We start from the raw sequence: 17,858 nt of genomic DNA on the forward strand, positions 1-17,858 counted from the left end.
TCGCACGTGACGATGAAAATTTCGATGTGCCGGATAAGATAAGCACACTTACAGTGGTGGGGGGAAAGTGCCCCTCATCGACTTACATGCAATAAACGAAGCCTTCCTTAAGTTCGACTACACCTTTGAAATAAGCCATATCCCTGGATTGTTCTCGCGTCTTCAAGATTACAGCTGGGCCGGTAATGATTCACCAGAAAATGTCGAGAACAACTCCGAACGTTATCATCACCGGCACGCCGGGCGTGGGTAAGACGACACATTGCGAAGAGCTCGCGAGGCGGACGGGCCTGAAACACCTTTCGGTCAACCAAGTCGTCAAGGACCGTGAGTGCCACGAGGGCTGGGACGAGGAGTTTCAGAGCTGGATAGTCGACGAAGATAAGGTCGGTATTTTCTCTCATCTGATTTTAGGGGGGTTGTTTTCCTCCTTTTTCTTCTGTTGCGCAACGTCTTCCACTCGACGCCTGCGAAGGGCGCCCAGGCAGAATGTCTGTTCTGGTGTTTATTAAGCATATTAATATTGTATTTAGTTGCTCGACACCATCGAGGGAGATGTGCAAAATGGAGGCTACATCATCGACTGGCATGCATGTGACCTGTTTCCCAAGAGCTGGATCGACCTTGTCGTAGTCCTGCGCGTGGACTCGACGACGCTCTACGACCGTCTTTCGGCCAGGTAAGGTCCCAGAACGCCGCCCCCTATCCGTTTCTTCCTTTTTTCCCCCTGGCTGCCCGGGAGGCCTTTAAAACCATCCGTCCATGAGGATTGAAACCAAAGAAGAAGGAGCCTCATGACTAATCTCGCCCTACGTACGTAGAAAGTATCCCGAGGCCAAACTTCAGGAAAACCTAGACTCGGAAATCATGGAGGTTCTACTCCAGGAGGCGCGTGAGGCTTTCGACGAAGAAATTGTTGTTGAGTTGACGAGCAACACATCAGATGAGATGGAAGGCAATCTATCGAGAATCGAGGCGTGGCTTGAGCAGTGGAAGAAGGATCACTCGTCATAGGGAAGGGACCAAAACGGATGATTGAAGTACGACACAGAGCTAGAACCCAGCAAGCTATGTCAACCTCTGCCAACCCGTCAATCAAATCAACCCAGGAGAGGAACTTGGTTCAGGCTCTTGCTTACCTACGTCGAAGCGAAACTTTGAGACTACTGTGTGGCGCATTATCTACGTTGCATATATGTATCTATTGAAGCGAACCCATAGTCTATGCAACAAAGCTGCATGCAGTCATCTGCTGCTGGGCTGCACATCACCCTGAACTTGCAATTCAAACATCATCACATTCTCAGTCAGTTCGCTTCGCTCTCGCCTGCCCACCATGTCTACACCGCCCACGGTGAACTTCATCACTGGCAACTCCAACAAGCTGCGCGAAGTCAAGGCAATTCTGGAGCCTGCCATCACTGTGCAGAGCCGGGCAGTTGACCTGGAGGAAGTACAGGGCACAGTAGAGGAGGTCACACTGGCCAAATGTCGCAAAGCGGCAGAGACGGTGAGTTACTTCATTTATCACGAGATTGAATATCTTGTGCGCTCATGGGGTGTGAATGTTGATTTGTTATCCTCACGGGGGTCCAGATCCAAGGCCCCGTCCTCGTTGAGGACACTTGCCTCTGCTTCAAGGCTCTCAACGACCTCCCTGGCCCTTACATGTAGGCGCTTTTCCAACCTGATAATATTGAGTAACTGACACACAGTCTCTCAGCAAGTGGTTCATGCAATCTATTGGCCACCAGGGTCTAAACAATCTCCTCGTTGCTTACGAGGACAAGTCTGCCGATGCCGTCTGCACCTTTGCCTATTCGCCCGGCCCCGGCCATGAGCCTGTCCTTTTCCAGGGGCGAACCAGAGTGAGTCATATCGCATGCTTGCAATGCTGCGCCATGGATGATATGCCAACGTTGGAAACAGGGCAAGATTGTCTCGCCTCGAGGCCCGGCCGACTTTGGTAGGTGTTTTGGTACTCCTTCGCATGGTTCTGATGCTAACTCTGTCAAGGATGGGATGCCATTTTCGAATATGATGGACAGACGTAAGTTCGACGTCGACGAACTGACTCTCCCTGCTGACAGCCGAAACAGCTACGCCGAGATGGACAAGGCCGCCAAGAACAAGATATCCCATCGCGGTCTGGCCCTTGCAAAGTTGCAAGACTGGTTCGCTCAGCAGCGAGTGGACTAGACGCTGTCGATATCAAGGTGACCGACCAGCGGGGTCCCGATCAACAGTGGTTCAGTTATCTCCAGTATCGGTTGCTGTTCTGTGCGGTATCGCTTTAGGACCATCGAGTCTGTGATTTGTTCCTTGGGTCAGCCTGACCTAAATCAGCTCACCGTACCCATGGCATACCTGAGAAGTTCAAATTCTCGATAACGGCGAAGGTACTTGGCGCCCCGACGATACGGTTTCAATGACTCGTCAGCCGACTTGTGTTTGAATGTCTGGCCGATAAGGCGAGAAAGTGCTGGTGGATCGCGAAACATGGGATCAAAGACCAATAAGTTGACAGGACCATGCTTCTGTCTCTCAAAGCCAACAATCGTCAATGAATGACCTGCAACCGTTCGAGTCTTAGCAGAGCAGGGACATAGGGAAGACTACGACCAAATCTACTTGCCAGCATGTTGGAAGTAAATGGGTGGCAGTGATGTGCATGTCACCTTGGATGGCTGGCTATGCGTTCCCTGCCTAAAATACTGCTCGACAGCCATCATCAGCTTGGCCTCGGACTTTCCTGGCTCAGGGTCCTTAAACCCCTGAGCGATGCAGCTGGCTCAATGTCAACCAGTCGTCCGAAGTAGACAGGCGTTTGCAGTCAACTTACGGTATCCCGAGGCTGACAAAGAGTGCCTGGGCCTGTAGACCTCAAAAGTTAGCGCAACCTTGGATCTCTGCGTGGGCACCTCACCTCTGGCGTGCCAATATACTTGCGAGTACCCTTGATGCCGCCAGTCTCCAGCCGGCCCTGCGAGTTGATGCCAAGATCCCAGGCCCTCTCGATGAATTCTTGGATCTCAAATATGGTCGGCAAGCGATCCTTAAATGCATCCTTGCCATACGCATTGTCGCCAATGATATACGAGACCATCATCTGAATGTTGCGATAGCCGCAGAAGCCCCCTAGATCATGGTGAGCACAAAGTGAATGTGACGGTTTTGGGGGTGGGGGGCACTCTACTACCTTCTTTCTTGAGCTTCGATACATGCTGAACAGCTGGGTTGCAAAGGTAGGCATATTCGGTTGACTTGCTCTGTCGAAGAAGTTGCTCTAGAACATATATGACCCCTTGAACGTGTCAGTGTGGTTCGGGTCCGATTCTAAGCAAACTCACCATCACTTTTAACTTCGCCGCCTTTGTAAAGGAGGGAAACGAGCCAATCTGGCATCTTCTGCTCGTGAGCATATTTTCCCAGCTCTGCTTTCTACGAGGAGTCAGTTATTTCATGTAGATTCTTGTTTCGTGATGGATGAATGTACACCGAGGCGCCTTTCTCCTTCTTTGCCTATTGGTTTGGCAGGAGGCATCGCTATAAGCTTGTTCCACTGCTCGATAGAGTCCATCTGTCGGTTCAAGGCAGGGTCACTGGCAGCACGGCTGCCAGATGCCGTAGCGGTAGCAGAAGTAGTAAGCGAGCTCTGAGATTCAATGGTGGCTTGGGTGTCTGAAGAGTCTGCGACTTGACGTTCTTCCTCCAGGTGAAGGTCGACATGATAATCCATCTCGGCGAGAGAGACAATCTCCCCACAGCTATCAATAGGACACTCGCCGTAACCATCATTCGGAGTCCGAAGACTGGGTGAAGGGAAATGTGGGCTGCCTTCCTCGGGGTGAAACGTCTCCATGTGCTGAGAAGCGGTCAGCATATTGATCAGTATTTTTACAACAGCACCAGAATGAACCTACCAGCAACATCTCGTACTCTCCGCTGCCAGCCTTCCCGCAAAAGGGGCATACCATGCTATTTTCCATGGCAGGCCAACCTCGGACGATGGTGATGGCGACGGCGAAAGGCAGGCAAGTGGGCGGAAGCTGGGGAAGGAGGGGGATCCGGGTGTGTATATACCTGATGAGAAGCAACAACAAGAAGAGAAAAAGATGAATGGAATGGGCCAATGTAACGGTGCAGATCAATGCAAACGTGTCAATACGGGCTGCTACTGACCAGACATTGAAATGGGCTGTTTCCGTTTAAGCAGGCCAGAAAGAGAATTGTTCAGGGCTCCCTGTTTGTCCCGGAGTGACTCTGTTGCATTACGCCTGGGGACGGGATGGAAACTATTGGACGAATAAAGGCGGTGCACACAAAGCAAAGACGGGATGGGGTATCCAGCACAATTCTCTGTTACTTCCCACAATGCAGCTGGAAAGAAGTTGCCGAATCCGACACGGGCCGGGGAAGTTGACGATGAGGTGCGTCGGACTGGGACCCCTGATCATCGCGATGGTCCATGCGGTGGTCGCAGTTACCGACTCGCCGCTCCCGCTGGCGTGCTGAGTGAGCCGAGCTAGGGCAATAGGGGTCTGGTCCGGCTGCGCAGATGCGCGCTTGTGCTATTTTCTCATGCCTGCCACAGTACGGATATGTTATCCACTATGTATGTACCTGTAGTCTGCGAGTTTAGGCGGCACCGTATCTTATCCGACGTACGACTATAACGTAGGTACCTAGGTAGGTAGTGATTGATAAGGGGTATACGCATGCTTGAGGACCACGGAGACTGTTGGGACGCTGAAACGAAGATATTGATACAAGCAATTTCTATGGCTAGACGGACAGGCAGACGCCTTCTACATGAGAATGCACTTGCCGCCCTCGACCGCCTCGCCCGGGTTTTGGGCCTTCTCGATCTCGGCGATCAACAGCTCAAAGGCCTTTCCTACGTTCTCGTTGTACCGCGCGCTTGCCTCCGTCCAGCCGCACTGAATCTTCTCTGCTACTCTCTTGCCCTCCTCGGCGGTGACCTGTCGCTGTTCGGGACGGAGGTCGCTCTTGTTTCCGACGATGACGATAGGGACCGACTCGGTACCCTGCGAGACACGGTTAGCCAGTTTATGTTTGCCGCGGATTTGAATCAGCTTACTAGGTGGTTCAGAATCTTCTCTCGAATTACTTGCACCATCTCAAAGGATGGCAAAGACGACACCGAGTAGACCAGCATGTAGCCATGGATGCCGATGAAGTGCTTCGAGTTCAGAATGCTGTATTCATCCTGCGTGTTGTCTTGTCGTCAGCCACGGCTACCCAAAGACCCCATGCCGAACCCAATGCAGCGCTTCTGGTGCTGCTCTTGTATTGCCTGCTGTGTTGTGGCGTCGTCGCCGCTACCGCCGTCGGCGGAGAGGGATGGAGGGGCAGGGAGAGGTGACGTACTTGGCCAGCCGTATCGACAATCTCAGTCGCAAATTCCTGGCCCTTATACCGGATGGTCTTGCTAAAGGTATTCTCGATGGTCGGGTAGTAGCTGTCGACAAAGTGGCCATCTACAAACTGGACTGCAAGCGACGACTTGCCTGTGCGCAAACGAAGAGAGATTAGCAAGATGTACGTCATTGACCCCAAGCCCAGCTCGGCCCAGCTCAGCCAACTATCAACTTTGACAGGATAAGAAGATTGAGGAGGAGAAAGAGAAATGGGGCGCAGACAATGGAGGAGATTACAGACCGACAGACCGACTGCCAACAATGGCCACCTTCCTGTTCTTTGGTGCCGGCATTTATTTGACTGAAAGGGTGTTGAGGGTAGAGAATGGTGGTGTAGGAAAGACTGAAGCCCTGCTGCGCTATCGCTTTCTCTCTGTAGGAAGAGAAGGAATGCAAATGCAGGTGCCTGTGTCCTAAAGGCTTGTGAAGAAGGGCTTAAAGGTCGTGGTAGTGGTGGTGGTGGTAGTGCTGCTGCTGCTGCTAATGCAGTAGCTAGCAGCTGCCGCTGCCATGCCCCCGTACTACCTAACCTAGTGAAGGGCGCTGTACTTTTAGGGGACAGGGAGGGGAACAGCACTAAGGGTTACAGGCTAAAGCCCCAGGTTGCATTACTGAAAGAGAGATATAATAACATATGCAGCAAGACTAAACAAACAAGTAATAGTACAACAAATTTGTAATAAAACAATGTGTTCTAACCTTGGTTGTGAGCTGTGCAGAAAAAATGGTGAGGGATGAGGGCGATCCAAACAACAAAAGGCGTCAGTAAGAGCAACTTCACAGCCTGACTGGCCTGGCCTGACTTGACACCTACAGGATGCAAGCACATTGCATGCATACACTCAAGTTACAGTCCAGCCTCACTTGCACCTCTCCACTTTGTGTGGAGGCACATGACATGAGCAAGTAGCTCGGTACCCCCTTAGCCAGAAATAGAACGAACACTGTACTGAGTAGGTGCCCAGGCACTGACTGATGTAAAGGTCCCAGTCTGGCTGCAGTGTCCATGTTGAGCCTTGCTCAAGGCATGTTTGTGTTCCACTGCCACAACTACATCTTTTGTCTTCCATCAGCTCTATTCGTACTGACTTTCGATTTGTCCAAAGATAGTCTAGAACACGCATTCCTCTCGGTGGCCTTGGATACCATGGCCCCAATCTCTATTGTCAAAACACCTAATACCAGTCTTGCCAGACCAGAATTCGTGCATTGAGTACCTACCCAATGACGGTTGCCAGCCCTTCCGGTCTTGCTACACTGTTGGTATATCTGCCTCAATATACTGGCTTTCGTCTAAACATAGAACCGCTAATATAGTCGCCTTTACCTGCTCAGCTTACTCGAAATGGGCTTCTCAGAGTTACCAATTGAGTACTATTCGCAAGCTAGTGTGCCGTCTCCAACCAGCGGCAGGCCCATCCATACCGGTCATGCTTCCTGAGACTAAAAGCTGACTGGTCGTACCGAAGTCGTGACCTTAATGCGCGACGTCGGATACCTGCATATTCGAGATGTCATCATCCGCTGTGTAGCTCCTTTGTCACTGAAGCATCTTGCTGCATATCTCACCAGAGAGCCTCGTGGTCCTACTATCCTCCCCCTTCCTTCATCATTGCCATTGTCGTTGTCGTCGTCGTTGTCGTGTCGTCATCATTGTAGTCATCGTCATAGTTGTCATCCCGACAGCCGGTGCCTCTGCCTGAGCTCGTTGACGAGATTTTGCAGGCTCGTCGTCAATTCGTCCGTGTCGAGTTTCTGATGCAATGCCATGAACACCTGGATCGAGTCAAGCAAGTATTTTGTACCCCTTCCCTGACTCTTTTCCTCAAGCCGTCGTCGCACTTGACCACCAAGCGATAGATAGCCTAGCAAGATGGCCAAATAGCCGTGGGCCACGGCAATCGATGTTTTCTCGACCGAGTCGGCCTGCGCAAACCAATTAGTCCCTCCCTTCACGTATTCTCATCTCTCCCTCAAGCTTACCGTGCCCGCCGATTCGCGATTCTCCAGATAAACGTCCATCAACTTGTCCAGGGGTGACCCATCCCATCCTTGCCAAGCATCCACCGAACGTCGAGTCGATGGGCAATGCTCACTGGTATTGATCATAACGCCCAGCAGCAGCATGAGAGTCTCATAGACGTCTTTGGAAAATGCCCCTTGGCGAACAGACTGTTGTAGAAGTTCAAATCCCACCACACATGCCCCAGCTAGCTCACGGAATAGCTCACCCCGACTGAACGCCCCTGCGGCCGCGGGGTTGTTGTTTGTGGTGTTCAGCGCCAGCTTCAACATCGTGGACTCGAAGTCCCCAAATTGCTGCAGGGGCCGGGCCATAGCCGCCGTCAAGATATCTGCGACGATGGGGAGGTAAAGCTTGGTCCATCGAGGGCCAGCATCCGACTCCATTGCCGCAATCGAGTAGCCTTCTAGGAGAGAAAGGGCAAGCCCACCATTTGTCCCTTCGATACCCTCCACTCGGCTTTGCTCCCAGCCATTCTCGGCAAAGGCAAACAACTGATCTGTCAGATCGGCAAGAATGTCCCGGGTTGCTCGGCTGTCGCCGTCCTTGCACAGCACCGAAACAGCTTTCAGAGCAACTGTTCGTGGCGACAGAACGGCAGGCGGCGACCCTTTCCATAGATCCAGCTGCTGTATTGTCGATTTTAGAGTCCCGAGAGATGATTGCGCATTCCTAGATAAGTTGGATTTGCGTTGGCCGGCGATGTCTACAATATCCTCGTCGAGTTCGAACAGCCTTGAAGCTAGTTGCGCGATGCCTTCTGACTGTAGCTGCGGGACGAGATGGGGGACGGAGTACGATGTGAAAAGGACAAGAAGAACAGACAGGAGAACGAAACCGCTCACCAAGTCCTCTTCTTGCCCAATGGCCTGGAACAAGGCATCCTTGGCGCCCTGGTCGCGGAATTGACGAACAAATGTTTTGTCCCGCAGTTTGCTCGCCAATTCCAGCAGGGCGTTGCGTCTTGAACGCGATGATGGAGACATGAGTGCTTGTGGCGTGCCGACTCTGTCGAGTAGGTCGGCCATGCTGTCAGCGAAACGGTGATTAGCGCCAGCCTGCCTCAACGCATGTATATCAATGATACCGCCGCCTTTGGAGGAGCTTTCTTCCTCTGCATCTTCCTCCTCCTCGAACGCAAATGAGGCCAGCTTTGACATGGCTGGAGCCGGACTCATGCCGCGTTGAGTACCATCAATGCCCATTTGGCTGCCGAGGCTGTCTCCTCCTGACTCGTCTGCCTTCAATGTTCTCTGTTGGCCGTAGGTCGACCTCAGCTTCCTGGTGCTTGATAACACCTTGGGCCGCACTGAAGGCTTCGGTGTCGTATCCATGGGCTTAACTGGGGTAGAGGGCGATGCTCCTTTCCCCACCAATCCAGCAAAAGACAATCCCGAGTCGTCAGATGCATCCGAGTCAGATTCATAACTCCCTTCTGTTTGCGCCGCCAACTGATCGATCAGACGGACACGCCTCGGCTCGTGTGATTTCTTCGGCGTTGAGATGGATGTGTCCGTGACAGATGTGCTCGGTTTCATTGGCACAATCGTCGGTCGGGAGTTTGAAGCTCGTGGAAGAGCTTGGCGTATTTGAAGATTCGTCTCTGTCTTATATGGAGCCTCGGTTGTGGCGCGAAGGCGTGGAGAGGTCATTCGTGCTTCAACCTGTTTCTGGATCTTGGCTCTCTCGGTCTCTCGCGTGGCAGCCTCCTCCTTGGTGGCACGCATAGAACTCGAATGGCCTAAGGCGAAGGGCGATTTGGCTCGGCGACTGTTTGAAGGCGCCCTCGCTAGCGGTGCGACGGAGGAAGGTTTGCTATCGACCTTGCGTTCGCGCTCGGCCTTATTCGTAGGCTGTATGGACACCTTCCTCTTCTTCGAATAGCCCGAACCAGGCTGGAAAGCGGCGACTTCAGCGGGCGACATATCGCGTCGAGGTTGGACAGGCTCGTCATCGGGCGGATCGTACAAATCGTAGAGGTGATCGGTAGATGCTGCCGAGGCTATAGTGGGTTGTGCGGTATCGGGGACGCGTCGCGAACCGTTTGACAAGTCGAGAAACGCGTGGATGGGCCGCTTTCGCGATGTTTTGCCGTAGGTTGTAGTCTTTTTGCGCGGCACGCTCGGCCCGTCTCTGGTGGCCATGGTGTATCGCAATCGAATACAGGCACGATTATGGCCAACTCCGCGCAAGTTTCTAACGGATGATTGTTGTCGATAACAAGATCGCGGTGACAGCCGGGGAATGAGCGCCCTGGAGCGAGGTTGAAGGGCGACGTGAGTGATCGCGGGCTTGAGAGAGTCGTGGCGGGACCAGGGCCACTGTTCTGATGGGCGTGGGATAGGTGTTCCTCTGAAAAGAGACAAGATGAGGAAGGCGTGGTGGGGTGTACAGTTGGTGTTGTTGGGTGGTACTTGGCACTGAAGGCAAGTTGGGAGGAGAGAGGCAGGTACTTCTAGATGAGGTACCGGGAGGAATGAACTTGCGATTCAGGTGCCTTAATACCAACCTACCTACCCAAAGTACGGATACCTAGGTAGTAAAAGCAGCCAGTATGAACAGACTCAGTCGCTGGTAAGCCCCGAAAGATCTTCCACTATGTTGCAGGGGGCCTTATGCCATCTAGAAGAACGTGCTTCGTCTAAAAGTCTGACCTGATTGATAACTGAGATTGTTCTTTTTGAGGATGGGAGATTGAAGGTTGCGGCTGGCAGATAAATCTGACTACTTCCTTACCTCCCTACCTAGACTGCCTACCTACCAAACCTAAGTAGGTAGATAGGGAGCAATAAACGTCCCTCCCTACCTTAAGGGCCGGAGACTAGTTGAACTACAGTCTGGGAACTCTGCACCTCACGGTAGATAGATATCTGGGTACTTAGGAGGCGTATTGCAGAACTGCTTGCAGGGTCAGAACAATCACGCTTTTCCGAGTCTCCTTAAATGCATACCTAGGCATCTTCTGTGTAGGTGGCATGGCCCCGCAGGCTACAGCACAGTGTGCGCCTAAGTCATCACCAGAATTTTTGTTGTATTGCATTACTTAGTACCTACCAGGTACCTACCTGATATGACAATGTCCCGGTTCGGTCTCCACATCCAAGAGAGACCCCACACGATCCTTATCTCTTCTCTCTTCTCATCTTTCTGCTGCAGGCCACAATCTCACTGACTAACCGACCTGCCTACCTTGTCTCTTCTGGTTACGGTTGTTCTCTTACCTACCTAATACTTCGTACCTCGAGCTACCTCACCTATTTTTGCCTACCTCCAGACTGCCTCTATCTTACCTTGCATTGCATTGGCTTGAGGTACCCTGGGCTCTCTCCGATCCTAGCACCGGTGGACGGCGAGCTCCATTGAGTCTCGTGACACTCTCTCGCTGAACCCTTTGGGCTTCCCGTGCATTTTATATCGCGCCATTGCGAACGTTCAACTGTGCAGAGGTACTTGCTCTTCCCCTCCAACTTAGGACCCCGAACCTTAGCTCTTCGATTGCCACACACGCAACATCTCCATCCCTCTCATTCCATGTCATACCTAAGGTAGCCCAAGACGCCCTGCACAATTCCTCTCGGCCACACCCCTGTAACCCCTCACACGGATCTCTTCGTTGTCCCGTCTCTTGTCAACTCCCACTATACACGCGTTTGTTGAATACTGCCGCCGAACGGTATCTAATCCAAGTCACAGCTAAACTACTTGAAAATGGCAAGTCAAGACTCCAAGCCCGCCAGCAACAGCGGCCCTACACAATGCGTCGGCCCTTTGTACCGCTCAGAGAGCCAGAAACCCACGGCAACCGTCTCAACTGAGGTCAACTCGGACAACGTTATTGTCCTGCCCCAGACGCCTCAGCTCATCGCCCTCCTCACGTAAGTGGCCCATTCCATGCTGTTTCCCGTTGCTTGCGTTACTATATTGTCCTCGACACTATGGTAGCTAGTTCCAAGTCGAGCTGACGACGTCTGGCGGACACTCGAGCTCGCCCTCCTCTCCGAGTTTCACAGTCAACTTACTTGTCTCGATGTAGCATCATTCGAGACAGAAATACGGAGCGTGGTGACTTCATCTTCTACTCCAACCGCATCATTCGCCTGCTCGTCGAGGAGGGTCTGAATCACTTGCCTACCGTTGAGCATGACGTGACTACGCCTATAGGCCGGACCTACTCTGGCCTCATGTTTCAGGGGAAAATCTGCGGTGTATCCATCATGCGCGCTGGCGAGGCCATGGAGCAAGGATTGCGGGACTGCTGCCGCTCCGTGAGGATTGGCAAAATCCTGATCCAGCGTGACGAGGAAACGGCTCAGCCTAAGCTCTTCTACGACAAGCTGCCCGAGGATATTGCCCAGCGCTGGGTGCTCCTCTTGGATCCGATGTTTGCCACCGGTGGCTCAGCCATCATGGCCGTGCAGGTTCTCAAGGCCAGGGGTGTTCCCGAGGACCGTATTCTGTTTTTGAATCTCATCGCCAGCCCCGAGGGTATCCAGAACTTCACTGCCAAGTTCCCCAAGCTCAGGGTTGTCACGGCATTTGTTGACCAGGTAAGCACCACAGCCTCGACTGCAGTATACGAGTTAAACTGACACCTCGGTAGGGCTTGGACGAGAAGAAGTGAGTCTGCATCTTGCGATGCTGTCGTGTCTTTGCTAATGGGCTGATACAGCTACATCATCCCCGGCCTCGGCGATTTCGGTGACAGGTTTTACACCGTCTAAGTGGACGCCGGCTGCCCAGGGATCGTTCGTTATATGCGCCTGGGACTCGGATATTCTCGATGCTCAGTTTGTTCGATTTCCCCGCGCTGCTGCCACTACCCGTCCACGACCCAGGCCTCCAACCCCGCCTCATAACCGATTCATGATGTCTGCCAAAAGGGATGTTTGGTCATCTGGTCATCTAGTATTCGTCATCGTCCACATCAATGCCCTCGCCTCCGTATCTCCGGTCGTCTTCGTCGTCGTCGTTTACTGGTCGGCTAGGTGGTGCGCGACGGGCGTTGGAGATTTTGTTCTGGCTTCCACCGATGGGCCCTGCTTCTTTTGCAACGGCGTCTTCACTAGGTCAGCTCTATGCGACATGATGGCCTCGGTGCGGATGTCCTCTGGAGAATAAGGACTCACCTGCTGCATCTACCCACTCGCCATACACGTCTACAGCAGCCGAGAGATCTAGATGATTTAGCATAACGCGGCAAGTGCAATAGAAAGCGTGAGAGCTCACAGTTAATGCTGCACTGGAACATTTGGCCGCATACTCTGCAGTCCAGCGAACCGACACCCGCTTTCTTATCCAGCTTTACAGCAACGGAGTCTTCGTGATTGCAGAAGAGGCATGTGAACTTGGAAGGAAGAGGGTCTTTCTGTAGCATTTTGTTAGTAGCTGGACCTATTGTTGTGTGGCGTGATCTGCCGTGTCGCCTCCGATGGTCAAGATGCGCAAGCCTGGTAAAAGAAACCGTACCTTCTTGGGACCCTGAGGCTTGCTTGAACTTTTGCGCTTGCCCATGGTGGTATCTGGCGTTCCAATTCAGTAATGTGCGTAGCCGGCGCGTGGAAGATATTATTGCAAAGCAGTCAGAGAGTCGGCAACAACCAAGCCGTTATGCGCTGGCGCCAGCGCGGGTTGGCAAGGTAGGTTCGAGGCAGATCTAGCTAGGTAGGCGAAAAGGGAAGAATCAAGCGCTGGGTAAAATATTGATGGTGGTTTAGACAGTGAAGTAAGGTAAGGTATGCAAATGCGACGAATGGGATGGGTTGCGCAACGTAAGGCGACGGGGGTTTGCAAAGGAGCACTGTACTCTTAGGTAGGTCGGCGGACTTGATTGTGTTGACAAAACCTGGAAGCCTCGTCTCCCGCGACAGATAAGCCAGCCTTATCGGACGGGGCAAGCGGGGTGAGTGGCTTACACTGCCACGGCTGCTGTTTCTGTGTTGAATAAGCACGCAATCGATAAGATGTCTCAGTTGGTGGGGTGCAAAGGTACAACTGCCAGCATTTCTCCTCTTGACTATTATTTGGTGATCTTTTCTGAGTCGATACTCTTTAACCTACCAGATTTTCCATATAATAAGACTGTTTTAGTTTCCTCCCCTATCCAGGCATGAGGCTTATGGGTTTTGTAAAAGCACTCCGTCGAGACAGGAATCCGGTATAGGCCATGGAAGTTGAAGGTAGGGATACTTAGTACTTGGGCGTTGTCATTTGCATCTTCAGGTACCGGATACCAAATGCCTTCAGTATAATCCGACTTGCGAGGCGTAAGACTTAACGCCGCGGCGCACTGGACTGAGGAAGCAGACAGTCTGGTTCCTGTGCGAGTGTGACAAGCTGTAAGACGAGGGCTTGCTGTGGTCGAGATTGGCATAATCGTACATCACAGCCGAGGCGGGAAGCTAAGCTGGCGGGGTCTCTCTATGTTCGGTAGTGTCTCCACGGGTGTCTCGGTCCTTATCTTGGGTTCGAGTTTATCATCGTCCCTCCTGACGGACAGTCCCGCAACGCCGTCGGATCACAGCAGGCTGCCCCTGACCCTTGGAAGTTGTCCATGCCTAACAGTTGATGCTTGTCACTTACCTACCTACCTACGTAATGAGAGAGATAAGCCGGGTGATGCCAATACAGTTTGCCTCAAGTCAAGCACGGACGGATGAATAGAACTGCGAGAGCTTCTATCTCAAGATGTCGTTTTTGACGGCGCGAATGCGGGTTGGGTTGGAACCTAGGTACGTAGGTACCTAAATGGGTGGCCAATCCACCCACCTAGGGAGGTAGGCAAGCGGAGTGCGTGTACCTGCAAAGCACCCCCCAGTCCCCATTTCACTGTCCTGCCCCAGCCTAGCTGCTCTCCCCTCTCTCCGTGCTCATGTGAGGCGCCCCATGTATCTTCCCACCTCCTTTTCATGAGAAGTTACCATTGCCTATGCCAACTCTGGTCAATATCAGGCGCACGCGCGGCGCCTTCCGACAGGTCATGGGATCTCGCTCGGGGCGTCGACCGTCTGCGCTTCTTGCATCTCTACCGCCCTTCATGCTCTTTACTACATAGTTGCCATCGTTTGCATCCGATAAAGCCATCAACCATCCTTGACCGGCAGTGGACCAGCCATCGGTGGTCACCGACTTGTATTGTGTCGTCTCCCCTCGTGCCTCTTACGCTGTTCGCTTTCCCTTGACGCTTGTCGTCCTTGTTCTGCCTTACTTAGACTCGCCTCCGGCCTCACGTTTTTGTCTCACTTTCTCCTCATCTTCTCCCTCCCATCTCTCTTCCTCCTATTTTTCTCAATCACAGATCTTGTCCACCGTTCGATCTTGTCCCCCAATTCCATACGTCAAGCCGTTGGAAGGACACGGGAACCGGAGAACATCTCGTCGCACCCACCGAACCCCCTTGGTCATCCTCGAGCCTTCAATCCATCCGTGTTGTTGTGTTGTAGAGTGACATTTGGAACTTGATCGTCATGAGCGGCCAAGCATCCAATGATGGCTCTCTGGCCGAGGTTCTAAGCTCCCTGAAACTCATCCAGCAGACACAGTCCGACCTAGTGGCTGCTGTCGACTCATTGAACCATCGGTACCGGGAGCTGGCTGGTGATGCCGATGTCGCCGCACTTGGCCCCAGTCCGTCCCTAGGCGGGGTTCCCGAGAAATCCCTGGCCCCCGGCCCTTCTGATGTCGATGCTGTTGGTGACTCGGCTCCAAGCTCCACGTCCGACTTGACGCTGCAGGCTCCCGCTGTGCCCTCTTCGCCCAGTCAGCGATCTGGTCTTACCTCACGTATCATTCTCACGTATGTTGGCCGTCCCTTCATCTTGTGGGCCCGGAAATCATCCTGCCTCTGACACTTTTGAACCAGTACATACCCGAAGCAGATTGGCATCAACCCGCTTCCTATGAGATGGGGCGAGTCGGACCCTCATACCCGTGGCCCAGTTGTAGTCTCCCGATCCTCGACCACAATTGGGAAACGCAATGGTCCGTTGACCTGGAGAGCCCCCCCCTTTTGGTTGCATGTTGATTGCAGGTCTAGCTAACTTTGTCGTCATTTTCTATCCGTAGCCGTCGGAGGTGAGTGATATACCCCGGTCCGCTTGGCTACTTGAGCTAACACTTTGGACCCAGCACAGTAAGTATGCATGGAGTAGATGGCTGCCTCGCCGTGGAAACAGGAGAAGCTTTTACCACACGAGCTTTCCAGCTAACCATGTGCAGCGGTGGCTCTTATTCCATCTACTATGCCCTGGCCGTTGCTAGCAAGCAACTCAACCTAGAACACAGGTCAGTCAGTCCATGTCGAGCCCATTTCTGACTGCTGTGCAAAACTCACCCGTTCCAGACCCGACTTCACCAACACGGAGCCTGCAGCTAACATCGGCCCCTTCCCTCAATGGGGAGATCCAAAGAAGATCGTGGCCATGGATCCATGGGGTCACCTGGCTCCTTGGCTCTTCAAAGACACTATTGAGAAGCAAAACGGTAAGGAAAGATTGGGCTGGTCCCGTTTCTTTCTCATCAAGTTCCTGTACTAATCCATAATACTAGTTGACATTCGCCCGACAATTGCCATCACGAAGGCACACATGAAGGTATGGGCTCGAATGTAACCAGGTTTTCCTATGGCTAACACATACCCTAGCTTCCTGAACTAGAGGAGAGTGTCAAGAGCGGGCGACTGTGAGTTCAAGGCTCTGACTATCACAAGTTCGTCTGATCCCTAACTCGGAACCAGTGTCCCCGACGGCAAGGTCTGCCTCAACAAGTTCGGAGAGCTTGCCGTGACTAAGTTCGCCGTTGAGCCGGTATGCGGACTTCCCCGGCAGATTTGGATGTGAGATTAACTGACAATGATCTTTCAGGTCTGGTATCTTCCTGGCGTAGCTGAGAGATTTGGCATCGGTAACTTTAGGCCTATCCACATGAATATGGAACGACCACTGACTGGGGATAGACGAGGGCGCCCTGAGGCGATCTCTCTTCGAGCATACCGGCGGCAGCTATCCTGAGGTCAGTGGACATTTCAAACAATGATACTTCGAGCTCCTTACTGACGGGCGGTAATAGCTCATCACCAGGAATGATATCAAAGTTTTTCTACCACCCATCGGTGAGTGCCTCTGAGCCACCCGCTACTGTCTCGAGTAGAGCAAGGAGATGGACTGATCGTCGATGCCGGATAGGTGGGCTTACTGTATACTGCTTCGGCGACCCGGCCAAGATGTCCGATGAGTCGGTGCGGCTGGCGCTGCGCATCCACGATGAGGTTCGTGATTCGTTTACTGCGATTGAGACATATTCTCACTGTTTTAACAGTGCAACGGTAGCGATGTCTTTGGTTCCGACATCTGCACATGCCGTCCTTATCTCATCTTTGGGATTGAGGAAGCGGTCAAAGAGGCTCAGAACGGCGGCAGCGGTGTAGTCATCTACTTTCGCAAGGAGGGCAGAGCCCTCGGCGAAGTCACCAAGGTGAGAGCAGTCCCTGGGCCAATTCTTGCATATCTGTGTTGCTGACCTTATTTTAGTACCGTACGTCAGACATAATGTCTACTGTCCTTCTTCACCGGTCTCTTGCAGAAGACACAAGATGTCGAAACTGTGATGACTTATGGTGGTCTTACTAACTGGCGATGCAGTCGTGTACAATGCCCGCAAGCGGGGTGAAGACCGAGCGTCCGACTACTTCAAGAGAACAGAAAACATAGCTGGAGTGAAGGACATGCGTTTCCAGGCGCTGATGCCTGATATCTTGCACTGGCTCGGAATTCGCAAGATTGACAGGATGCTAAGCATGAGCAAGTGAGTGGTCGTCCTTCAACTGCGAAGCTGAAGCCGCTGACGAACACGCCATCAGTATGAAACACGATGCTATCGTAGGACAAGGGTAATTATCTCTGTCTAGCATTAGCCCGGGCCGTTATTAACAGGTCGACAGAATCCCTATACACGAACGCGTCGAGCTGCCCGAAGAACTGATCCCGGCAGACTCTCGGGTCGAGATCGATGCAAAGATCACCGCCGGTATGCGAGCATGCAAAAACCATGGCCCCACTGTCAGATACTGACTCCATGAGAAAGGTTACTTCACTGCCGGGAAGCGCATGACGGAGGAAGAGCTGAGGGCTGTACAGGGCAGAATGTGGGAAGAGTAAGTTCCTCTCTTTTCTCGTTTTATTGTCTTCGTCTCGGCGGGATGGGTGCAGAAGGTGTCTGACAACGCTGACACTTACAGTCTTGATCACTGAATCTGTATCATCTTTCCGGAGGAGTAAACAGCCGGCCGGTTTGTCAACACAGCCAAAGGGACGTAAGATGAACTATTAGTCGGGCATCAGGTTGACGGTACTTCTTACATGCGATTATGACAACCCAATGTAAGACGCCTGCGTCATCGC

General features: G+C 52.6%; 8 protein-coding genes across 8 annotated transcripts; 4 read left to right on the forward strand and 4 right to left on the reverse strand.

Annotated features, from left to right (window-relative positions):
• Positions 1-185: 185 nt before the first annotated feature.
• CH63R_04484 (Adenylate kinase isoenzyme 6-like protein) lies at positions 186-1,014 on the forward strand (the record flags this gene model as incomplete). Its single annotated transcript, XM_018299459.1, has 3 exons — positions 186-386; positions 534-679; positions 822-1,014. 3 exons carry the CDS (start codon positions 186-188, stop codon positions 1,012-1,014), a joined length of 540 nt encoding a protein of 179 aa, XP_018160705.1.
• A 322-nt stretch (positions 1,015-1,336) lies between these two features.
• On the forward strand, positions 1,337-2,199 carry CH63R_04485 (Inosine triphosphate pyrophosphatase; the record flags this gene model as incomplete). Its single annotated transcript, XM_018299460.1, has 6 exons — positions 1,337-1,510; positions 1,597-1,670; positions 1,724-1,868; positions 1,930-1,966; positions 2,017-2,050; positions 2,100-2,199. 6 exons carry the CDS (start codon positions 1,337-1,339, stop codon positions 2,197-2,199), a joined length of 564 nt encoding a protein of 187 aa, XP_018160706.1.
• A 639-nt stretch (positions 2,200-2,838) lies between these two features.
• Positions 2,839-3,109, reverse strand: CH63R_04486 (Peptidase family C78; the record flags this gene model as incomplete). The annotated part of the gene is made up of 2 exons (XM_018299461.1): positions 2,839-2,874; positions 2,927-3,109. The coding sequence occupies 2 exons, from the start codon at positions 3,107-3,109 to the stop codon at positions 2,839-2,841; spliced, it is 219 nt and encodes a 72-aa protein (XP_018160707.1).
• Positions 3,110-4,808: 1,699 nt separating this feature from the next.
• On the reverse strand, positions 4,809-5,734 carry CH63R_04487 (GTP-binding protein rhb1; the record flags this gene model as incomplete). Its single annotated transcript, XM_018299462.1, has 4 exons — positions 4,809-5,048; positions 5,102-5,230; positions 5,392-5,531; positions 5,683-5,734. The coding sequence occupies 4 exons, from the start codon at positions 5,732-5,734 to the stop codon at positions 4,809-4,811; spliced, it is 561 nt and encodes a 186-aa protein (XP_018160708.1).
• Positions 5,735-7,115: 1,381 nt separating this feature from the next.
• Positions 7,116-9,608, reverse strand: CH63R_04488 (Rheb small monomeric gtpase; the record flags this gene model as incomplete). Its single annotated transcript, XM_018299463.1, has 2 exons — positions 7,116-7,367; positions 7,425-9,608. 2 exons carry the CDS (start codon positions 9,606-9,608, stop codon positions 7,116-7,118), a joined length of 2,436 nt encoding a protein of 811 aa, XP_018160709.1.
• A 1,564-nt stretch (positions 9,609-11,172) lies between these two features.
• CH63R_04489 (Uracil phosphoribosyltransferase) lies at positions 11,173-12,185 on the forward strand (the record flags this gene model as incomplete). Its single annotated transcript, XM_018299464.1, has 4 exons — positions 11,173-11,339; positions 11,498-12,011; positions 12,065-12,081; positions 12,134-12,185. 4 exons carry the CDS (start codon positions 11,173-11,175, stop codon positions 12,183-12,185), a joined length of 750 nt encoding a protein of 249 aa, XP_018160710.1.
• Positions 12,186-12,366: 181 nt separating this feature from the next.
• Positions 12,367-12,975, reverse strand: CH63R_04490 (Transcription elongation factor; the record flags this gene model as incomplete). The annotated part of the gene is made up of 4 exons (XM_018299465.1): positions 12,367-12,521; positions 12,591-12,638; positions 12,691-12,829; positions 12,931-12,975. 4 exons carry the CDS (start codon positions 12,973-12,975, stop codon positions 12,367-12,369), a joined length of 387 nt encoding a protein of 128 aa, XP_018160711.1.
• Positions 12,976-15,598: 2,623 nt separating this feature from the next.
• CH63R_04491 (GTP cyclohydrolase II) lies at positions 15,599-17,708 on the forward strand (the record flags this gene model as incomplete). Its single annotated transcript, XM_018299466.1, has 14 exons — positions 15,599-15,744; positions 15,803-15,942; positions 16,009-16,052; positions 16,103-16,140; positions 16,196-16,265; positions 16,323-16,362; positions 16,415-16,470; positions 16,528-16,570; positions 16,644-16,726; positions 16,777-16,932; positions 17,120-17,262; positions 17,399-17,484; positions 17,542-17,611; positions 17,696-17,708. The coding sequence occupies 14 exons, from the start codon at positions 15,599-15,601 to the stop codon at positions 17,706-17,708; spliced, it is 1,128 nt and encodes a 375-aa protein (XP_018160712.1).
• Between the last annotated feature and the right edge of the window lie 150 nt (positions 17,709-17,858).

This window comes from Colletotrichum higginsianum, chromosome 3 (assembly GCF_001672515.1).
Source record: "Colletotrichum higginsianum IMI 349063 chromosome 3, whole genome shotgun sequence".
Lineage (NCBI taxonomy): Eukaryota > Fungi > Ascomycota > Sordariomycetes > Glomerellales > Glomerellaceae > Colletotrichum > Colletotrichum higginsianum.